The 21,373-nt window shown below is 38.4% G+C and overlaps 1 protein-coding gene across 3 annotated transcripts in view; it reads right to left on the bottom strand.

Moving 5' to 3' along the window:
- The window catches only part of MSRB3 (methionine sulfoxide reductase B3), a 164,722-nt gene that overhangs the window by 11,368 nt on the left and 131,981 nt on the right, over nt 1-21,373 (bottom strand). For all 3 annotated transcript variants that reach the window (XM_044384635.3, XM_026500099.4, XM_048218104.2), the window contains one exon: nt 147-244. In XM_044384635.3, the coding sequence (XP_044240570.2) occupies nt 147-244 (98 nt within the window). The remainder of the gene's footprint in view (nt 1-146; nt 245-21,373) is intronic.

Below are 21,373 nucleotides of genomic sequence, written 5' to 3' on the forward strand. Positions count from 1 at the left end.
TTTATAGAGACTTCATTGCACTCGTCTGTCCCTTTTGTGATCAGTCTCTTGGCTTTAGTTGCTATATTTAGCACAACCAGGAGTCCCGAAAGTGTTTGCAATGCAGAGGGAGCAGCATAGCGGGTTTTTGGGTGGGGTTAACTGACCTGAGAGCAGCTCGTTTCCACCCTGTGCATCCCGTAGGAAAAGTCGTCAGTAAACGTGATTGCATCAGAACTGATCACATCGTGGAATGAAGGCCAGCCTGGGGCAGAGCAGCACCAGAACAAAACAGACAGGAGAGAGACAGCCTTGGGTTAGAATACAATTCTGAAGAGCTACTAAGCAGAGAATGAGAATCTTTAGTATATGAATCGTTCATGACTTCTTCAACCTGAAAAAAAAAAAGGTCAAAAGCTGAAGGATAATATATTTCCTAAGAGTGCAACTCTTTTTTAAGAATAACTTTCTCCTCACATTCGGATCACAGTTGCATTGGGAGTTTATGTTTCAAGAAGCATTCTTAGACCATCCAGGAGTTTTCTAGAGTACCCCTGGATTTATAAAGCTCTCTCTTGCCACTTGGTCTTGTCTCTTATCTTCAGAGTCACTGGGCACTCACTCTGAGTCTTAACAGTGTGACATTCTCCAAAACACAATCCAATTGTGGATTTTTTTTTTAAGATTTATTTATTTGAGAGAGAGAGTGAGGGCGAGCAGGGGGAGGGGCAGAGGAGAGAGACAGAAATCCTCAAACAGACTCCCTGTTGAGCATGGAGCCCGACACAGGGCTTGATCCCAGGACCCCGAGATCATGACCTGAGCCAAAACCAAGAGTCGGACACTCAACCTACTGAGCCACTTGGGTGCCCCCCCCTTTTATAAAGATTTATTTATTTTTTAAAGGATTTATTCATTACAATTTTTCTGGCTGTTAACTTTTCAACTTTCCATGCCCCTTTAGGAAGCATGTTTTTTCCGTACTTAGTTTGTATGGTTAAAATATTTAAAAATGAGTATTCCATAGTTTCCATCTTAATCTAATAATTTCTCAGGACAGGGCTATCTGGAAAGCAGCTTCTATCTACTTTATAGGCAAGGGGCTAGCTCACTTCCTAGAAGGAAGTCATAGGGCAGTGTTCTCCAGGCATCTCTAGGGAGCACCTCCTCTCAAATAGCATCTTGTTCCAATTTTCATTTATTTGAATGATTTTTAAAATATGCACACACAGCTTTAAGAAACTCAACGATAAGGACCATAAGATTGTACAAATGTTTATGAGTGTACAGTCAGGTTTTACGTTCAGTACTTCTAGGCATGTTTTTACATGTTTTCAGAAAATTTGTCGGGAGTTACTGAGCTGAAGCCCAAAATGATGGAAGAGGTGTGATGTTGCCGAACTGCTGGTACAATTCTTTTTTTTCTTTCAGAAGCCAAATTTATTCCTGTAGCAAGGAGGAAGCCCTTTAAAAACATGGTGCTTTGTGTTAATACACCAAATGAAAGAAAACAGAATGCAGACTTCAACAATATGATTTCCAGTTTCAAACAAATTAGCTCAGGCCAAGTTTTTATCAGAAACTCCCCCAAACCTCCCATCCCCCACTATGCAACAGTATAGCTTTCAGAGTTGGTGCTGGATTCAACACCCAGAGCTGAAACACTTTCCAATTCCTTGATTTGAGTTCAAGATTGCTGCAAGTCACCAGGAAAACCTTAACTTTCTAGATATAAGATAACGTTCCTCAAAAAACAGTCACACCAAGACACACCAGTACTCTTAAGAAAACTTGTCTCTCCCTGTTTTCTAAATTCTAAAGACAATCTAAACATATCCTAGGCTATAACTATTGGTTTATGATGACTACTTGGCACTTTTAGATATTCTTCTTTGTTCAATGGCAGTAGTGCCAATGGCTAGAAAAGAGAGGGTTAAAGGTGATGTTTGAAGACATTGAAAAATAATTTAGCTATGAAAAGAAAGAGAACACTCTATATTTAAATCTCCATGTTATAACTCATTCGCTTGCTGGTTATGGCAACTAATATTATGGAGGGACTTATTTGATTCAGTAGTAAACAGGTAAAGCATTAGGATTTTTTTTTTTAATTTACCATAAAGCTTCCCTCCAACGCACATACATTTTCCTATTTCTAGAATTTAAAATAGGTATGGAGAAATGTAATATATATAAATATATAAATATATATATATAAATATATATATATATATATATCCCACCTCCCATGCTCCTTCTTCATGTTATATACACTCATCTTGTTCTACTTATCATAGCGGATTTTTGATTTATTTGTTTTCAGGCTTTCCTCTCTGACTAGCTTATGAGCACTTCGAAGGCAGAGTCTGCATAAACAAGAAGACGGGATGGATATTTACATTATGTCACAGAGTCCCACTGGAGGCAGAAAATATAATCATGTTGCTTTTTTACAGACTAGATTAAGAAAGCAGCAATGCTATTTTTTCACTGGAGTACCCAACTTCCCCAAACACCATAACGAAGCCTCTCTTGATAGGGAGAGTAAGCTTACTATTTACTCAGGATGGTAAATCCTTGAAGATCCTCAAGGTCACTAACCTTGCAGGAATTCTGCGGGCAGGAGAAGAGGGAGCAGAAGGATATGGTACGTGCCAATATTACACAGGCAGTCAGTGGCAGCAGCAAAGCTAGAATGTGTGAATTCTGACTTTAGTCTAGGGTTCTCTCCTCACATTCCACCTTCTTCCTCAATATGAGGCCAAGACATCATTCATTTCAATACTGTAACAGGAAGGAGACGGCAGGTTTTAAGAAGTATGTTTAGTGCCGGGTCTGGATTGGTTGGTGGTTACACCGTTGCACTTAGGAGCTTCTAAGTGGAAGCGAAGAATGAATGTATCCTAAACCATACTGATTCTCTCACTAACAACCACACCGTTCAAAGAGGAAGCCCAAGAGTAATGACATGAACAATGCAATTGACTTTGGGGCATGGATAATTTTTTATTCATTTATCTAAAATAACCACAAATACTTAGAAGCTCACCTTAGGTATTAATATTGAGGAAACCTCAATTCTCTTTGGGGTTTCTTCATTCTAATTCTTTCCTAACAATTGTGAAGCATTGCCTATTAAACATTTGGGGGAGAGAAGAGAACTGCTTTCAAATGAGCTATTAAACTATACAGCTATACATTTTGTCTCCATGAATTAAATATTTATAGAATGTTCCAGAAGACTATATTGAAGAGTAGATAAGGATGAGGTGCAGTGATATGGAGTCAGGGTTCTCAAAAGATTTCAATGTTTCTGGGAAAACATAATTTATTGGTTGTTTCCCATGGTGTTGGTTAAATATCAGAAGAGACACTAAAAAACCAACCAAACAAAAAAAGTCATCAAAACTCCCCAAAATTCACAGTGTCTCTCTGTGCAGTAGAAGAAATGCAGTTTTCAAGGTGGAATATTTGATATCTCACCCAAATCTTAATTAATGGAGACTGACCAGGGCAACCGTGCTGGAGACCATAAGTAACCCCGTGTGAGGGAACACATTTCAAAAGAGAATCAGGGCCAACTTCCATAAGGTTAACACAGGAGAACATTGAATTCTTTCTCTAGGTCTCCCAGAAAACGTTGAAGGAGAATCCATCAGAAAACCAAGTCCTTATTGACAATGAAACTAAGAAGGACCTTCAACCAAGAATAAATTGTCTCATGGCAGAGAAGCCCCAAAGATGACAGCACTTTGAGAGCGGAATTCCCTCATCATGTGAAAGTATTTAAAGGAGGAACTCTTCACTGCCGCAAAAATCCTCAAAGGAAACCCTGCCCCCACTCCTAATAATAAGGAAAGTGCTTCAAAGGGTGATAGGCAAGACTGAAGCAATCTGGGTCTTGTTGAGAAAATTATCTTGAGCAAAAGGGGGAGGGGGATGTGTTTATGTCAGTTTTGACATTAAAGAAAGATCATCCATCCTCCTTTCTCTAGGATTTCCCTTTTGGTCTTCTCATCTAACAAAACATTATTTGTTTTGGATGCATTCCATGCACTTTTTAAAAGAACAGTCATTGGAAAACCTGGATAAACAGAGTTGGCTCACCCCACCCCCATTACATCCCTTTGTTTCTATTTGATGAGCTCAGATTGGAGTGTATTATCGTTTGATTTCTAAAAATATAAACGGTACTTTTTAGATATTAGCTGGTTGTTATCGGGAATGTCTTGTATTCAATAAATAGATTCTCCTCTCAAAGCATCCTCATCTCCAGACAGCGGGTAAATACAGGTAGCCCAACCACGGCAGCCGCGTGGGGCTATTGGCAGTCCTGCTCCCGTGTGACCCGACGACCATCAGGCCACACTGATCTGCACACGTCACTTGACAGCACTGGCATAATGGGCAGCAAATCCAGGATGTGTCCATTTATGTCTCAAATATCAGAGCAAGTGATTCCGTTTGTTAACAGTAGATCTTTGGCGCTTGCCACCGTCTACACTACGGTGGATTTTTTTTTTAAGATTGCAGTAAAAAGAATTATTCCTTCCCACTCAGAATGGGGCTCACTGAACTGCTCAGTCTCCTCGAACCCGTCACGGAACGGTGACACACCTTTCCACAGGTGGCGTTCTGCTGGCAAACTTTAAATGTTTCACTCCAACTGCCTCCTGAGAAAAACTTGCTCATCTCTCTATCCCAACCTTTTCCTCCTTCCTTTCAAAAATCTTTGAAACAAGTTCTTAAACCTAGCAACAGGTTATAAACAAGTTGAAGCCAATCCCATCTGTACCATGTCTAGAAAATGCGGCCCTTCTTCCCCTACTCTTAATTTAACAAGGATTTGCTAAACAGCTGCCACGTTTCCTGGATCGGCCCCCAGCCCCCAAATAAAAAGGAGAAACCTCAGTAAGTTAGCTACATGACCCATCAGTAGAGCGCAGCAGAAAACACCCGTGCCCGAGAATTCATTACATTGAAATGTAATTACCAATATTTTATTAGCTTCAAGTGCAAAATCGGTTTGAGCACAATAAATCCCAGTTGGGCTTGGGTGACGCTTTAATGATGAGAAATACTTGCGCGTGGCTTCAGTGAGACACGCTGGACACTTACAGACCTGTGGTTTTCTGTATGTACCAATTCTCACAGCTCTGTGATTCTAGGACCGTATTTCAGAATTTGTAGCGTTTCGTATCTCTGAAGCCAGAATCCGTTAACCTCACTGACCACTACTTACCGTGTTAGCTGCCTCAACCAAATAACACAACGCTTTATGAAGCCGCCCTGCTGACAAGAATTGTCTGAAGTTTAGAGCTCTGATGCTTACCTAGTTATTCGCTGCAACTGACACGTCAAGCATTAGCTTTTTCTCATTTTTAAAAGGATGATACTCTATTCCCCCTCGAAGACCCAAAAGTTTAAATATTAATCAACCGAATTTATGCATGTAGTAGAAAATCAAAAAGTGCAAGATGACCCACAGTGAAATGTTCCCTTTCAGTACTTCCCACCCCTGCAAACAGCCATGTTTACCAGGTTGTAGCTCTAATTCTAAAAAATATGCTTATGCTGCTACCTCTCGATTCCTTCATTTTAAGTCTGTGCTATCCAATACAGAAGCTACAAGCCACGTGCTGCAATTTAAATTTAAATAATTAAACTTAAATAGAACTTCAGTTCTTCAGTCCTATTAGCCACATTTCAAGTTCTCAACAATTACTTGTAGTGAATGGCTACTATACTGGACAACACAGGCCCAGACAGAGAATATTTCCAACATCATTTCCACAGATAGAGAAATTCCCACCATTGGGCAGCGCTGTTCTGTCATTACAAATTGATTCCCTCCCGTCGACGATGAAGACTAAGCCTTCAGACTTCTACTAATCTCCCTCCCCTTCCCCCTCGCAATTTTTGATAGTTATATTATTTTTAATTCTTTTAAAACTTTGTTTGGTACTATCTGCCTCTTGAACTGGAACTTAAGTTCAATAGGAGCAGAGGGTTTGTCAGCTTTGTCCACCAGTGTATTGTTGGTCACGTGAAACAGGTGCCTGCAACGCTAGAGGTGGTGCAGAGACTGTCTGATCGATGAACAGACGAATGCATGACTGTCCTACAGCTTAACGTCACTGGGCTCTTCAGTCTGTAAGACAGGCTTGGCACCCGATCCTCCTTCTACCTACTCTTTACCCCATTCCAACGCCTGACCTTAATGAAGTCTTCTAGGCTTTTCTATAGATTGATTCTAAGAGCCGAAACTAGTAAAGGACACTAGTATTATTATAGCTACACACATGTTGCTTACTGCACGGTTAGAGTGCTGGGGTTATATCTCCTTCTCCAACGGTCCAGCTGACATAACCCCAGGCTGCCTAGTCAAACAGATTTTCCTTCCTTTAGACTGCATCACTCTAAAAAGGCAGGCCACATTTTATTTTATTTTTGTTTGGACCATGACTTTCTTACACAATTGTACAAATTTGCTCTATAATTCAACGTTTTAATTTTTGAATTTTAATTACAAATATTTTAACCATACATAAAAATATGTAGAATACATGGGCATCCATGTTTTAACAGATAGTAACTACCCAAGTTTAAAAGATAATATTTTTTCTATATTTGCTTCAGATCTTTCTCTTTTTCTAACAAAATAAAATGTTACGATGACAGCCAAATCTGCCTCCAGCCTTCTCCCTTACTCCTACACTCCCTGGTGCCTCAGAGATAATGTTTACGTACCCTTCCCGCACTTCTTTTGATTCATTTTCTATATATGCCTATATCCATAAATAATATATAATGTTTTAAATTAAAAATTCACATGAAGGACGTTGCCTCCTAGGTATCCTTTGGCGACCTATATTTTTTTCACGTTATTCCTGGTCTCTAGACTTTTCTGGTCTTTTTTACAGCAGCGTCTTTTTATTTTATAAACGAAATATTTCAAATATGTCTAAGAATATGAGCCAGAGAGTTGTTTCACTTTGGTTTTTCTATTATTCTCTAAAATACGTCTGCTGCCTCTGGCACAACTGTTCTCTTTTTCTTGGTTTTTGTCTTCCACGCTCTGGGTTTGCTTCAACCATTTCTGTTCAAGAATGGAGGTCTGGGCGGGGGGAGGGGGGCTTCCTCTGCCATCAGGCTCAGCGAGGGTTTGCGCCTCACTAGGTCTCAGCTCCGAACAGAGACACTGACGGGGAGCTCTGGGACACCGTCACCATCTGCTGCAGGACAAAGGTTTGTCCCAGGGCTCCCTGAATACCTGCCTGGGCAGGGGCTCACTCTGCAGCACAGCCCCTCACTGGCAGCCCCATTTCTCCCCGAAAGGCCGTTTAATGTCTTTCTAGAGCCGTCTTCCAGACTTTTTCCCTGTGGGTAACTGATGATCTGTCATTCTAAACATAAAAGTGAGGACTCTGCAAGACTGGTCTAGCTGTTCTTTCGGTTAAACACCTTGGTGTCGACCCCCCATTTTGCTCTTGACAATGCTGCACTCTGAGCCCCTGCATAATTCTGCTGGGCATCTTGGCAACAACTCCTGTACGTCCTTTGGCCTGACGCTTTCTTTAATCGGTCATACCCAGTAATGCGCTGCCGGCCATTTTTTCTTGGAAAGATTGGCTAAAATTTCTGGTCTGCTCAACACCCCCTCCCCCACTCCAATTTTCTTTGCAGTGGGGTTCTTCTTCTCTTCTGCCGCCTCCTCCTCTTTCTTCTTCTTTTCCTTACTCTCACTTTAAAGAATTCTCTTGGGAGAGAGGGAAACAAACATGTACGCTCAGTCTATCATCTTGAACAAGAAGCTGAGATTTCTTTTTAATAAACTACAGATTTTAGTCTCTTGATCTAATATTTTATGAGAAGAAGAAACGGATTTCAGGCATCGTAGTTTTTCTACTAACCACAATTATATTATTTTTGCCTTAGTGATAAGACCCAAAATCAATGTAAGGTTTAGGAGCTTTAACGGGCTCAGATTTGACTCTATCTAAAAAGTGATTCTGGGCTAACTGCATGAGAGTATGACATCTGTAAAGATCCCTGACTTAGAACCGCGGCAGGCCAGTGTAGCCTCCTCCCAGAACTGGGTTGGTGGAAAAAACCTCAAAGACCTCTTTTCTTTTCTCTTTTAAAACTTTTATTTATTTATTTGAGAGAGAGAGAGAGAGATCACAAGCAGGGGGAAAAGGCAGAGGGAGAAGCAGGCTTCCCGCTGAGCAGGGAGCCTGATGCAGGACTCGATCCCAGGACCCTGGGATCATGACCTGAGCCAAAGGCAGATGCTTAACCAACTGAGCCACCCAGGTGCCCCAGAGACCACTTTCCTTTTTTTTTTCTCTAATTTTATTTATTTATTTGACAGACAGAGACAGTGAGAGGGAACACAAGCAAGGGGAGTGGGAGAGGGAGAAGCAGGCCTCCCGCCAAGCAGGGAGCCCAATGCAGGGCTCGATTCCAGGACTCTGGGATCATGATCTGAGCCGAAGACAGACGCTTAACGGCTGAGCCACCCAGGCGCCCCCATAGACCACTTTTCAACTCTATATTTGATCATTTGTTATGGTGTGAGAATGCACTATATTTCTGTCCTCCTGCCACTCCAAATATAAGGACAAGTATCCCCTTATATGCTGATGACACAATTTCATTACTGCAGAGAAGCAGTAAGTCTCAAGAGGCAAACTATTCTAGTCAAGAAAATGGTTTAACAGTGATTATGATTAAAAGAAACCATTGGTTTTGCCAAACGCTCTCCCATGCTTCATTCAGCTTCATTAAGAAGTACCTCAAATAAAAATAATACTTAAAAGTATTTATCTTGAAAAGCAGGAGTTTAAGAAAAAAAAAGAAAAGAAAAGCAGGGAGTTTGGAATACATAAAAAATAGCCTAGATCTATAGACTCTGAAAATTCATGAAGATAAAAAAATGCTACAGTGCAATATACTATTCAAGCATTAATTTTATTTTGGTTACTAATTACCTTGCTTTTTCGTCTTGTCAAGTAACCCCCATAGATTTAAGTGGCAGTGGCATTTTGAATGCCAGGGACATGTTGAATGGCATGATGACTGGGGGCCACCTGAAGCAGACTATTAACATGATCAGATTGGTGCTTTAGGAAGATGGTTCTGGAAGCAGGCAAGAGGGTGGGGGATAAGAGGATGAGAACAGGCACATCAGATGGAAGACTGCACGTGGAAGCCGAAATGATGAAGCTCTGAAATGAAGGCATTTGCAATGGGGCTGGAGGGCAGGGGAGCGATTAGAGAGACATTAAGCAGCCAAAATTCACTGACTGTGGTGGTACCTGGTGGGGAGTGAAGGAGAAGGGTAGGGTCGAATTACTACTAGGTTTCCAGCTTGTACGACTAGCTGGATCATGCTAGTTATACATGTTTTTCAGGAAAAATAATAAAATCGGGTTAGTGTGGAACTCTCTAGGAGCAGAGGGATGTGTGGGCTCAGAAGTGAGACCCTGGCTAAAGATACAGATGTGAAAGTCATCAGAGCATGGAAAACAGTAAGGTTATGGGTGAGGATCTGTAGAAGGCGAATACAAGGGGAGTGGAGAACCAGACAGCTATTTAAAAGGTGAGCTGAGGAATAAGAGTCAGTGAAGGATAGGCTGGTGATGGGTAGTAAGGAGGGCACGTATTGCATGGTGCACTGGGTGTTATCCGCAACTAATGAATCATGGAACTTTACCTCAAAAACCAGGGATGTACTGTATGGTGACTAACATAATATAATAAAAAATATTATTAAAAAAAAAAGATTCAGTGAAGGAAAATAAAAAGAGAGCATTTCAAGAAATAGGAGGACGACTAGGGAACCGGGACCGAGTCAGATAATGGAAAAGTGCTTAAGGCTGGAGGACAGTCCCCAGTGACATAATCTACAGAAAGGACAAGTCAAATAAGATCGGAGAGGAGACTGCTGAATTCAACAGACGGGCAGCCTGGTGGACTTTAGGAAGAGCCATTTCAGTGCAATGGACAGAAGCCCGACTCTTGTCGGGCTGAAAGGCGTTCGTGAAGAGCAAATAAAGAGCAGTCTTTATTTGGAAAGACCAGTCTTTCCAAAGCCTGGCAGGGAAGGAAGGTGCAGCAGGCTGGTGACTCGTAGGAGAGCATAATGATATTTATGCGAACATACGAGGATACTGGGGGTCCCTCTCAACGATTCCACCATTCTCTGCTTTCCAAAGTGTTTAAAATCTGACAGTACTTTCTAACGGAACTTTCACAATAAAATGAGTAATACTAAAATTTGTAGACATGCTTAAAATATTAAGCATTGCTCAAGTGCTCCTTAGGATATTGGACAGAAGCTATATTTGAAGAAAGACTAAAATAAAATTCCATCCCTAGAATCTTTTTTATCTTTAGTTTATTTTTAAGTTGTTCATTGCTGTTGTTCCTACTATCCCTTAATTTACCAAACTGAGAGTCACGAGTGTCATGTTTTAAATGGCCGTGGTGATCTCTTTCGCCTTTTGGCACAAAGGAGGTGCTCAATAAATATGATTAAACAAACAAATCCAGAGCTTCAACTCTAGGTCAAGTTCCCCTGTCAAACATGCTCACAGCACCCACTATTTTCTCTTCAAAGCATGTCTCACAGTTTGTAATTACTTATTTATTGGGGTGATTTTTGATTAACGTCCGCTTCTTTCCCTAAGCTCCGTGAGACCATGATTGCTTTGTTTACTTCTACAGCTTCAACACCTCACTGATAAAAATATTGGTTCAATGAGTTAATTAATGAAGAATATATCATATTTCACTATTTAACAACAGAACTGGACTGCATTAAAAGATCATCACTTAGGTCAGATATGCCAATCACTAGACCAATCCATGAAATCTGAAGAAGATAGGCAAAGAATCTCTACTATTTTGCTCTAGGCAATTTTTTACAAATATCAAATTTAATATAAAGTTTCTTCTCCTGCCTATCAAAACCGGTGCATTTCTTCGCACTGATTATTAGTAATTTCTTCTGTACAAACCACGTCGTCCCGTGACCCATAATCATCTCAGACATTTGAATCTACCGAAGGACAACATGACTAGAGACTGTCAAGAACACTGAGAGGTCCTTCGGGCAGTGTGAACATCTGGTATCTATTCTCTGTGGAGATTCATAACGCAGCTCTGCTGCAGCAGGCTTTCCTAATTCCTTTGAGCCCTGCACAGCGTTTTTAAATGATTCCAAACACACAAGATCTCTAATTGGTGTGGATTTCATCCACAGTTTTCTTACGATCACAAAATATCTCAGAAACTCCTAGGCAGGAATGGACGGGGGCAAGCTTCCCTGTTTCCCTTTGAGAAGGCAGCTATTAATAATTTTTTTTTTCAGGTCCAATAAAATTACTGAACTCAAACCATTTCAACCAAAAAACTGAGGAAGGGGGCTTTATTTTCCCTGGCCTGAACACTGTCTCTTGCTACTTTAAATCATAGTTAATGTTTTAGAAAGTATATCTTACACATAAGTCAGCTGTAGACTAGGCATCAAAGGCTCTGAGCACCATCGCATGTAACGACCTGACCTTTGGCTATAATTTCTAAGTGCCATTAAAAAATGTCTCTCAAACTGGTTTTAAATTTAGTGTTGACCTAGTAACCTTGATCCAAAAACAGTCAACTTTAGATGATTATTTTATTTTGCTTCCAAAAGCTCTTCAGTCCAGTGAGGCATCCATTAGGAAGCTTCACAGAGAGCTGAGTTTGCTCAGAATTTATTGGCTACATCGACCAGGAAGATGGTGGTTTGGGTTGCTTGCTGAGTGAAGATTATTTACTGTGCTTAACTGACCTTAGGAATACCAGGAGGGAAATTCGAAAAAATACAGATTCTATTCTCAGCGACATGCAATCCAGACCAACAGTGAAATAACGTTCCATTCAACTGCAGTCCTGAATTAGGTCTATTCACCACATAGCATCACTGGGGACTGTAAAACTATGCCATTCTTTAGTTGGGTACCTATCAAAACTTTTAAATAATTTCTCTCTTAAATATACGTGCCTGACAAAAATGTAAGATTACTTCTTCTGAGGGAGTTGAGTGTTAAAATTCTTTAACTTATCTAAGTTTCCTCCTGATACCTTTCTCTAACTGAAATCTCTCTGAATTTCTGAAGAGACTTTAGATTCTTATTCTATTATGTACCTTTAAATGCTACAATCTGAATAAAACACTTCCTTATGTTCATAAATACACGATCCTTCACTGGTCTACATCACCTTCTTATGATGCATCAAAACTCAGTTCACCTACTACGATTTAAATTTCGGACCACCCATCTTGAAAAAATATTTTGAAACACAACAGATTGCTCAGAAAAGCTTTTAAACACAAATATTTTAGAACAAAACAACAAAAGTCGTTTTGCCCTTGTAGCAGACACATGGCAAAGTTGAAGCAATTTATTAAACACTGTACATTCTGTACTGTATTAAAATTTTTTAATAAATTACATCAAAAAGGCATGAAGCAAACTACTTCAAACCAAGGCATACTCTGATAATTATTTGTTCTTTTTAAAGTCCTTTAGGAAAATCTTTGCTGATGCTCAATCCCCATTACTCTGCTCTTCTTTAATCATATATTTAATCACATTCTAATACACTATAATTTATTGTTTCTAAATTTTTCTGTTTATTGTCTGTATTTCCCCAACCAGAATATAAGCTCCACGTGGGCAGAGATCATTCTTTTGTCCCTGATGCATTCAAAGCTCCCAGAAGGGTGCCTAGCATTTGATAAATTTTGGTTGAATGAATTTTCTATATTCATTCTTGTTACTCTGGAAATCTGTGATTTAAAAATAATCCTTGCTTTCACTTTAAAATACACAGTCACCAAAGTCTTTGTTATAGAATTATTTATAGACTCTCTAGGTCACTTGCTAAGATTTATTGAAGTTTGGCACCTGGCTGACGGTCTTCTCTCTACCCATAATTCCTACCTATATTCTAAGGACATTTCAAGGTAACCCACTTAATACCCCTCATATCAACAGCTCTTCGAGGTGAAACTAAACCATTCTATGGAGCCAAGGTCCTGTATCAGGCAAGACCCATGGGTGTAAGTGGCCTTTGCAATTCAAAAGTTTCAATGGCTTCGATCTGACCCCTGGCAAGTTTAATGCATTAAAAATTAGATGTCATCACACGAAGAAAGTTGAACTTCAGATGGATGAGATTGGCTAAAGTAGGATGGTAGCGCACACATATTTTAATTTGGCCCTAAACAAAAGCGACAGAAAACAAATGAGTCAAATTCCATAAAGGTCTAAGCACATCCACAGCATATACCATGGCCTACAGGTTGACCTAGCGTTCTGTTAGTTGTGCGGTAACATTCAAGTCTTAGCCCTCCAAACCACTGGTAAATGAAGCAAGCTGCAGGTACAAGACTTAGCTACTTAGTACTGACTAGGCACTAAATAAATGTTTGTTGAATAAGTGAACCAAATTGGGGCCGAAGAAAGTATTGACAAAAATTGTGAAAATGGTATCACAATAAATCAATGTCTCTGTTTCAGACATTTTTGACAAAGATCACCTCTCAAGTATTTATTATTCCTTCATCACTACGGAGCAGAGTACAGCATTCGATGGATTACTATTTCTTGGTAATATGTCATGGACACCTATGCAATTTCTTGATCTTTTCTAGTTTGAAGAGCATAAGATTGTGGAAGGCATGGTCAGCACCCACAAACACAAAGTACCCTAGCACTGCTGGAGCGTTATATAGTCTCCTTTTATCTAGATATTTGGCTTTCTTTTAGTATAACAAAAAATTGTTTTAAGTCTCAATCATGTGTTATAAAAATCATGGTGTTAAAAGTTAAGTGAAAATTAATTTTTAGTTATATTTCCCATATTAGAAAACTCCCTTAGGAGAAATCCCTTAGAGGGAATTTTGCCAAGGTCTCGTGCTACATAAAAGACTTTTAAAAATCCTGTACTTTGACTTAAGGCATAGATCAAGAACCAATATAATAGCTCTTTGATCTTTAACAGTTTTTATTTTTTATTTTTGTGCATTTTTATTTGTAATGTCTCTCCCACGCAAATAATTTTTACCTCCCATTGGCTCTCAACTCTCATTTGTTCAGTTCCAGGTATTGCCCTGAGTTTCTGGCTTGCAAGATATCTTAATTACTCTTTTAATGCCTTGTTGCTTAACTACCATTGCTATTTAAAAATGTCATACACACATGTATTAACCCTATGCAAATTTATAAATGTGAACATATCATGCATACTTTAAGTGCAACTTTTTCCCCTACTTTCTTGGCCCTTTTCCTCATTTTTCAGGAAACCTTATGTTAACAACTTAATAAGGATTCTACCACATTTTTGTCCATGTTCTTATATAAAATAGGTATCCACACACACATAAATGTAAATGTTCTCGTAGCTGCGTAAAATTCCACTGTGCAACCATCCCCCACTGACAAGAATGACTTTGTTCCCAATTGTTTTCCTCTATGAAACATACTGCTGTAACAACCTTGTACATATGCTCCTATCTCTGGTAGAACCTTTCTTCCTATGGGATAGATTCTTAGGAATAGGATTGCTAGGTCAAAGGGTGAATGTATTTTTACGTTTAGTAAATATTTCTAATGGCTTTCCCAAACAAATGCAATTGAATACCCTTTTCTCCATACCCCCTGTCAATAACAGGTGTTGCAGCTTTTAAAAACTTCCAGTAAATCATTGCCAGTAGCTCATTTCAGCAAAATTTGTATTTCACTGACTATCTGTAAAATAGCCAACTTTTAATATTTGTTGGCTATTTGCTTTTCTGGGACTTGCATCTTCATATTCTTTGCTCTTTTTTCTATTGGGTTATTTATTGTTGTTATTTTTCTTTGCAATTGGTAACAGTTCTTTGTATATTACAGATGTTAATTAATGCCCTTTGCATTATAATTATCTTTTTATATCTGTTGTTTCTGTATTGACTTTGTTTATGATTTTTTAGTCCCTTTCTTTTGCACTTTCTGGGCTCCTGGCCTTGGTTATTAAGAGTTCCCTGCCTCTGGACTACACACATGGTTTTCTATACTTTGTGCAGGATTTTTGTCTTATTTTGCATTAGGTCTCAGTTCATCTGGAATTTCTTTCAGTATATGAAATAATATTTCAATTTTATTTCCTCCCAAATGGAAGAGCAGCTGGGCCATCAACAATATTTAAATTGTCCATTCTTGACTGAATTGAAATACTACATTTAACGGATATTTATTTATATACTCTCTAGTTTGCTCCACTGATGGATGTGCTTCTCTATTTCTACACAAATATAATTTTATTCTTGTGGCTTCGTAGCATGTTCTTATATCAGGATAGGCAAATATCTACTTACTGGTTTTCTTTTTCATAAATATTTCTGCTTGGTTTTTTTTTTTCCCCTTATTGGGTTCATTATAAGTTAATTTGTTTTTTGATCTTTCAAAGAATCATTTTTGAGTTCGCTGTTTCTTTCTACAATTGTTTAATGTTTTCTATTTCACTAACTTGAGCTTTTATCTTTATTCCATCTCCCTAGTTTTTATTGTTCCTTTTATAAAGTTCCTTTATTTTTCATCTTTTTTTCCCTTTAATAAGGAAGGTATTCAAGGCCATAAATTTTCTTCTTCTAAATATAATGTTCACTGTATCCCATAGAGTTAGATATTTATTGCTAATTTCATTGGATTATTATAAAAATATGGCCTATAAAAATCTCTGCTTTCTAAAATTTATTAATATTCTCTCTGTGGCCAAGTAAATGATCTACTTTTTAATGTTCCATGAAAATACAAAATTACATTTTTTATTTGAGGGATATTTTTTTAAAGATTTTATTTATTTATTTATTTGAAAGAAAGCAAGATAGAGAACAAGAGCAGGGGGGAGGGGCAGAGGGAGAGGGAGAAGCGGACTCCCCACTGAGCAGGGAGCCCAATACGGACTCCATTGGGATCATGCATGACCTGAGCCAAAGGCAGATGCTTAACCGACTGAGCCACCCAGGCACCCCTCTTTGAGAGATTTTTTACATTTGAAAGATATTTTATATATCTACTAAATCAAGTTTATTGATTGCGTTATTTGGTTATTCTATCTCCTTACTTAGTTTTGACTACTCATATGCCTCAGTCTGAAAGAGACAGTGAAGTTATCCATGATAGCTCTGTATTTTAAAATTAAGTTTTCTTTCAAAGATTCCGATTCATACATTTAGTTGTTATGTTATTTTATACCTACAGACCTATGATTGCTCTATACTCTTCATGAAAAATGCCCTTTTATTATCACATAATTTGCCTTTTCATCCTTTTGTGTTTTGCTTGAATTCTACTTCATCTGATGGCCACTTCTCCTTTCCTTTTTGTTTGCTTTGGCCTAATGTCTTTTTTGACAATCCCTTTTATTTTCAAGATTCCTTTATACTTTGTTTTTGTAAGTAGCAAATAGCTAGATTTGAACTCGATTTCTGATTGATTCTGTCTTTTAATAGGAGAATCAGCTTGTTGATATTGAACAACTCACATTTACAATATGATTTCATCACTCGTGGGGACTTTAAGACACAAAACAGAGGACCATAGGAAAAGTGAAGGAAAAATAAAATAAGATGAAATCGGAGAGGGAGACAAACCATAAGAGACTCTTAACTCTAGGGGACAGACCGAAGTTTGCTGGAGGGGTGGTGGGTGGGAGGATGGGCTAACTGGGTGATGGGCATGAAGGAGGGCAGCGATGGAATGAGCACTGGGTGTTATATACAACTGATGCCTCACTGAACTCTGCCTCTTAAACTAATACTACACTATGTTAATTAATTGAATTTAAATGAAATGAAATGAAATTTTAAAAAAACAACTCACATACCTATCTTCCTTTCATCTCCCTTTGTATTTATTACTCATTTTTTGTTGTGCTTTTCCCCTTGTTTCTGCTGTTTGGACCCATTCGTATGCATTCCATTTTCCCCCCTTATTACATCACTTTCCCTTTTTCTAAACACACAAACACTGAATTATCTACAAAACATGACACACGGGATACAATTTCCTCCATAAAGACCCATTGTTCCAAATCAAGGTGCTATATCCTCCCTTCCCCACTTCCCCTTCCTCCCACCCATGTGAGATAAAGCCTTTAGAAAATTTCATTTTCCTCCTCTCTGCCTTCCTCTCCCCATCTATAGGCATTTATCCTGCCGTCTTCCAGATTCCAGGCTTGCAAATGAGAAATCTAATACTAACCTGACACTTCTATTGTGAATTTGGAAGCTTATACAATTTTCCCTTTATCCGTGAAGTGCAAGAATGTCATCAGGCTAGGCTTTAGGTGCCTCCGCTTTCTTGTTAATCCTGCATAGAATGTGGTGAGCCTGTTCAAGCTGCAGGTGATGGGGTTCAGGACACGTTACCCCAAAATACGGCGGCTTGACATATGGAATATTTTAAGCTGAAGGAATTTGAGAAATGGCATGACCTTTCCCTGAAGCAAGTCATAAAACCTTCATGTGAGAGGTGCTATTCCTAAACCTGGAAAAAAGGAACATCCTTATCTCCAAGACTCAGAAAGGACTGAAAAGAAATTTGAACCAACAGGCCTTGCTATTTCCCCCAATTTACAATACTTGGCTCATATCCTTTTTTATTCTATCACATTTTTTCATGAGTCTCCACTCTTCATCAAACCTAGCAGGAAAACACTCAGGTTTAACCACTTCTTTGGGTCTTCATCTCCTTAGGAAGGCTCTTGTGTCATGTAAAACATATTAAACAAATTTGTTTGCTTTTCTCTTATTAATCTGTCTTTTGTTACAGCAACCCCAGTTGAGAGCTTAAAAGGGGAGAGGAAAAATATATTTTTCTTCCCCTACACAGACTTGAGTCTTTCTTTAGATCAGAAAAAAAATTTTTTAACATCTATTATTTATATGTTAAGCCTTCCAGAGCTATTTTGCAAATCTCTTCATTTTTCATTCATGATACAGACCTCTGTGTTTTTACTACATGCTTTCAGAAATTTCTTTCAGTTGGGGTGTCAGCAGTGGCCTCCTTCAATTCACTTACTCAATTGTTTAGTTGCAAAATCATGATATTTTCACATCTCCACTTCTTGGAGAGGCCAGACATAAAGTCCTTTAATTGCATCAGATACTATATTTCAGCTGCAAGAAAGAGATGACACAAATAAAAGTGGCTTAAAAATTAAGAAAATTACTAACTCGGGTAACAAAGCGTCTATACTTATGTGGTTCCCTGTTGGTCCAGTAAATGGCACAACTACCTCATAAAGGCCAATGTATTTTCCTTTGTCCTCCTCACCATGTCAGTGATGCCTCCCCTCATGGTCACACAATGGCTATGGCAATTCCAGACACCGCAGGCAGACAGGACAACATCAGTGAAAATGGAAACATTGCAACTAGCGTGTCTCTTTTTCTCAGGGAGGAGAACTTTTACCAGAAACCTCCAATTAGATGTTCCCTGGGATGCAACTGACCAGGAATGGGGCATCCATCCAAGCTGAAACTAATCACTGACAAGGGGAATGTAACTTTATGATTAGTTTAGGTCAATTATTATTCACCTAGGGAGGGAGTTACTCTGCCCTGAATAGAAAAGGATGAATATAATTACATGAAGCAACCAGTGCCATCACAGTTGGCTTTGTTTGTTTATTTCATTTGTTTTGGTTTAGCTAGAAGTTCTATTTCATCAGATATATGACTATTTGTTTTGATTGATCCTGTCCGAATGCTGGCTTCCCTTCGATGAGTTGTTATTTTTCTCTGTTGGCTCATTTGGCTCAGGACTCATCATTAATGTAATCCAAAAGCTGGTAGCCCTGCAGACATTGGAAATACAGACACTGATGAGCTGCCAGATATTGCCAAGGACATGAGTAAGAGAGAGCCTCCTTGTATCCAAGTTTCCTGGGAAGGACAGACTCAGCCTAGATACTTAGTTCTTCTTAGCCTCTTGGGAGCAAGAAGGCCAGGTACATTTATGAGTGGCTATGTTAATCTTTCTCCTGGAGTCCATGAATGTCAAACTCTTGCAATGATCTGCCACATTAAAAATCTCACCATCGTGCTCTATGACACTGCTTTCTGGCCCCTCAGTACCTAAGGTCAAAAGCTTTACCCAAGTTGTCTCTGCCAAGATTCCCATCACTACGTAGCTCATGAGATTCAGAGAGACTACCATGGGGAGTATAAGGGTAGAGAGCCATATGCAAGTCCATCTTCAACGAACATTATTGTTATTATTTGTCAGATGCTGAGCTAGCTGGTTTACATTCTTTGTCTTACATATACCTCACAGCAACCCTATTCATCACCATTTTACAGGTGGAGAGACTAAGGTTTAGAGATTATCATGTATCTTTCACAAAGTCACTTTCCTGTGCGCTATACAGTGGTGAAGTTTGCATGTGAACCGGGATTGTCTCCAAGTTTTTGCTCTTAGACACTACAGCAAACCATCTCTGTGGCAGCTCAGAGAGCTGTCAGGTTGAGACAGTGTATGGCAGAATATAACTAGTGATGAAAGAAATAAAATAGAGTAAGAAGCTACAAACATTTCCTGAAAGCCAAAAAGCCCACATTCTACCAGATGATTAATGATTTTTATAAGTTTCCTTTTCAATAAGTAATATTATATGTATGAAATCCTGAGCTGCATGTCCCATGCTCAATACACTAAACAAAACAAAACAAAACAAAAACTTCAGAAATGATGATGTAATGCCCAAAGCAGGGGTTCTTAAATGTTTTTTTGTTCTATGTGCTTTTTGGAAATCTGGTGAAGCTTATGGACTCCACAGGATAATGTTTTTAAATGAATGAGAGGAAATACATGGCATCACAAAGAAAAAACAATCATTAATGTTATCAAAATACTGAAAGAAAAACCCTACAAATTTGTGACATAGTAATAAATGTACTTTTTTTATTAACAAGCTCTAATGGTGGCTCTAATAATTGCCATAATTTTGAAGAGGTTATGAGTATAAATGTTATTTTAAGATATATCTGTGACAACTGTAATATGATATGAGAATATCTATGATTTCCGTTGGTGATAAAAAGTCACAAATACTACTTTGAGTTGTTTTTTACATTCACAATGGAAAGAAATTGTAGTTAGTTAAAACGAATTTGGATTTCTTTTTCATCCAACTTCATGGGTCCTCCAAATTCAATCCAAAGCCCCAATTTAAAGATTCCTGATCTAAAGCCTATTTATGCCTAAATAGTTCACAGACACTATTTTGAAACTTCTCAGTCTTCCCTGGCTTTCCTATCATGACTTTTCCTAGAATACAACCATTTTTTACTACTCAACGTTTCTAAAAGATGTATTAAGTGGAAAAGCATGGAATTTAAAGTTTAACTTACACACACACAGACATACGCACGCACAACTAGGTTCAAATCTTAGCTCTCCAATTTGCTATCTATGAAATCTCTGACAAGTAATACAACCTCACTGAGCCTCTGTTTCTTCTTCTGTAATTTGAAATTAAAAAAAAAAAAACTACTTCCTGAGATTATTGGGGATTACTGAAAAATGAATGAAATATCTGGACCCTCTCCAGAAAAATATTAATCCAAATACATATACCAAAGCTTCAGGAGTTCACCGACCTTGGGTTACTAAGCCTCCTGATTTATCTTTTACTGTGACCTTGATAAATTCCTTTCTAATTAGAAATGAATGTCAAGACCTTTACCTTCCAGAGAAGGAGGAATGTTGCCTTGAAGTCCATCAACAATTTGCTAGAAACTTTCAAAAAATGTTATCAAAATCTTTCAAAGTGCTTATTAGAAAACATGACAACCTGACCCTCCCTGGGTGACCAGTGTAGTGTGACACTATACTGGTGTGAATAAACAGGTGCACAGATTTTAAGAAATTTGATGTGCAAATTCTTTATTCAAAATCAATACAGCTCAAGCTGTAACTATGATGAAGTATTATGACCAAAACTGAATTTAACATCCAGAGAGATATGTGGAAACATGGAAAAGATTCAAAAGACAATCACAAATACAATAAAAGGGTTAAAAGAAATGGCTTATACGAATGGTTAAATAAACTAGTAAGCAAGATTATGTAGTCTGGCAATAAGAAAATTACAGAGTAAACTCAAAATAGTCTTGAAATACCCAAAACCATTTTTAAATGTAGATTTGGTCTTGGCCGAAAGATGGAGAAACAACAACAAAATTTTAACAGGAAAGTGCAAAAAATCAGAAAGAGTTCTTTATCTCACTTTATAAATCAAAAGTAACTGGACTGAAAGTACAAACCAGAGACCGACTTACATATATTTTCCTGAT

This window comes from Ursus arctos, unplaced genomic scaffold (genome assembly GCF_023065955.2).
Source record: "Ursus arctos isolate Adak ecotype North America unplaced genomic scaffold, UrsArc2.0 scaffold_21, whole genome shotgun sequence".
Lineage (NCBI taxonomy): Eukaryota > Metazoa > Chordata > Mammalia > Carnivora > Ursidae > Ursus > Ursus arctos.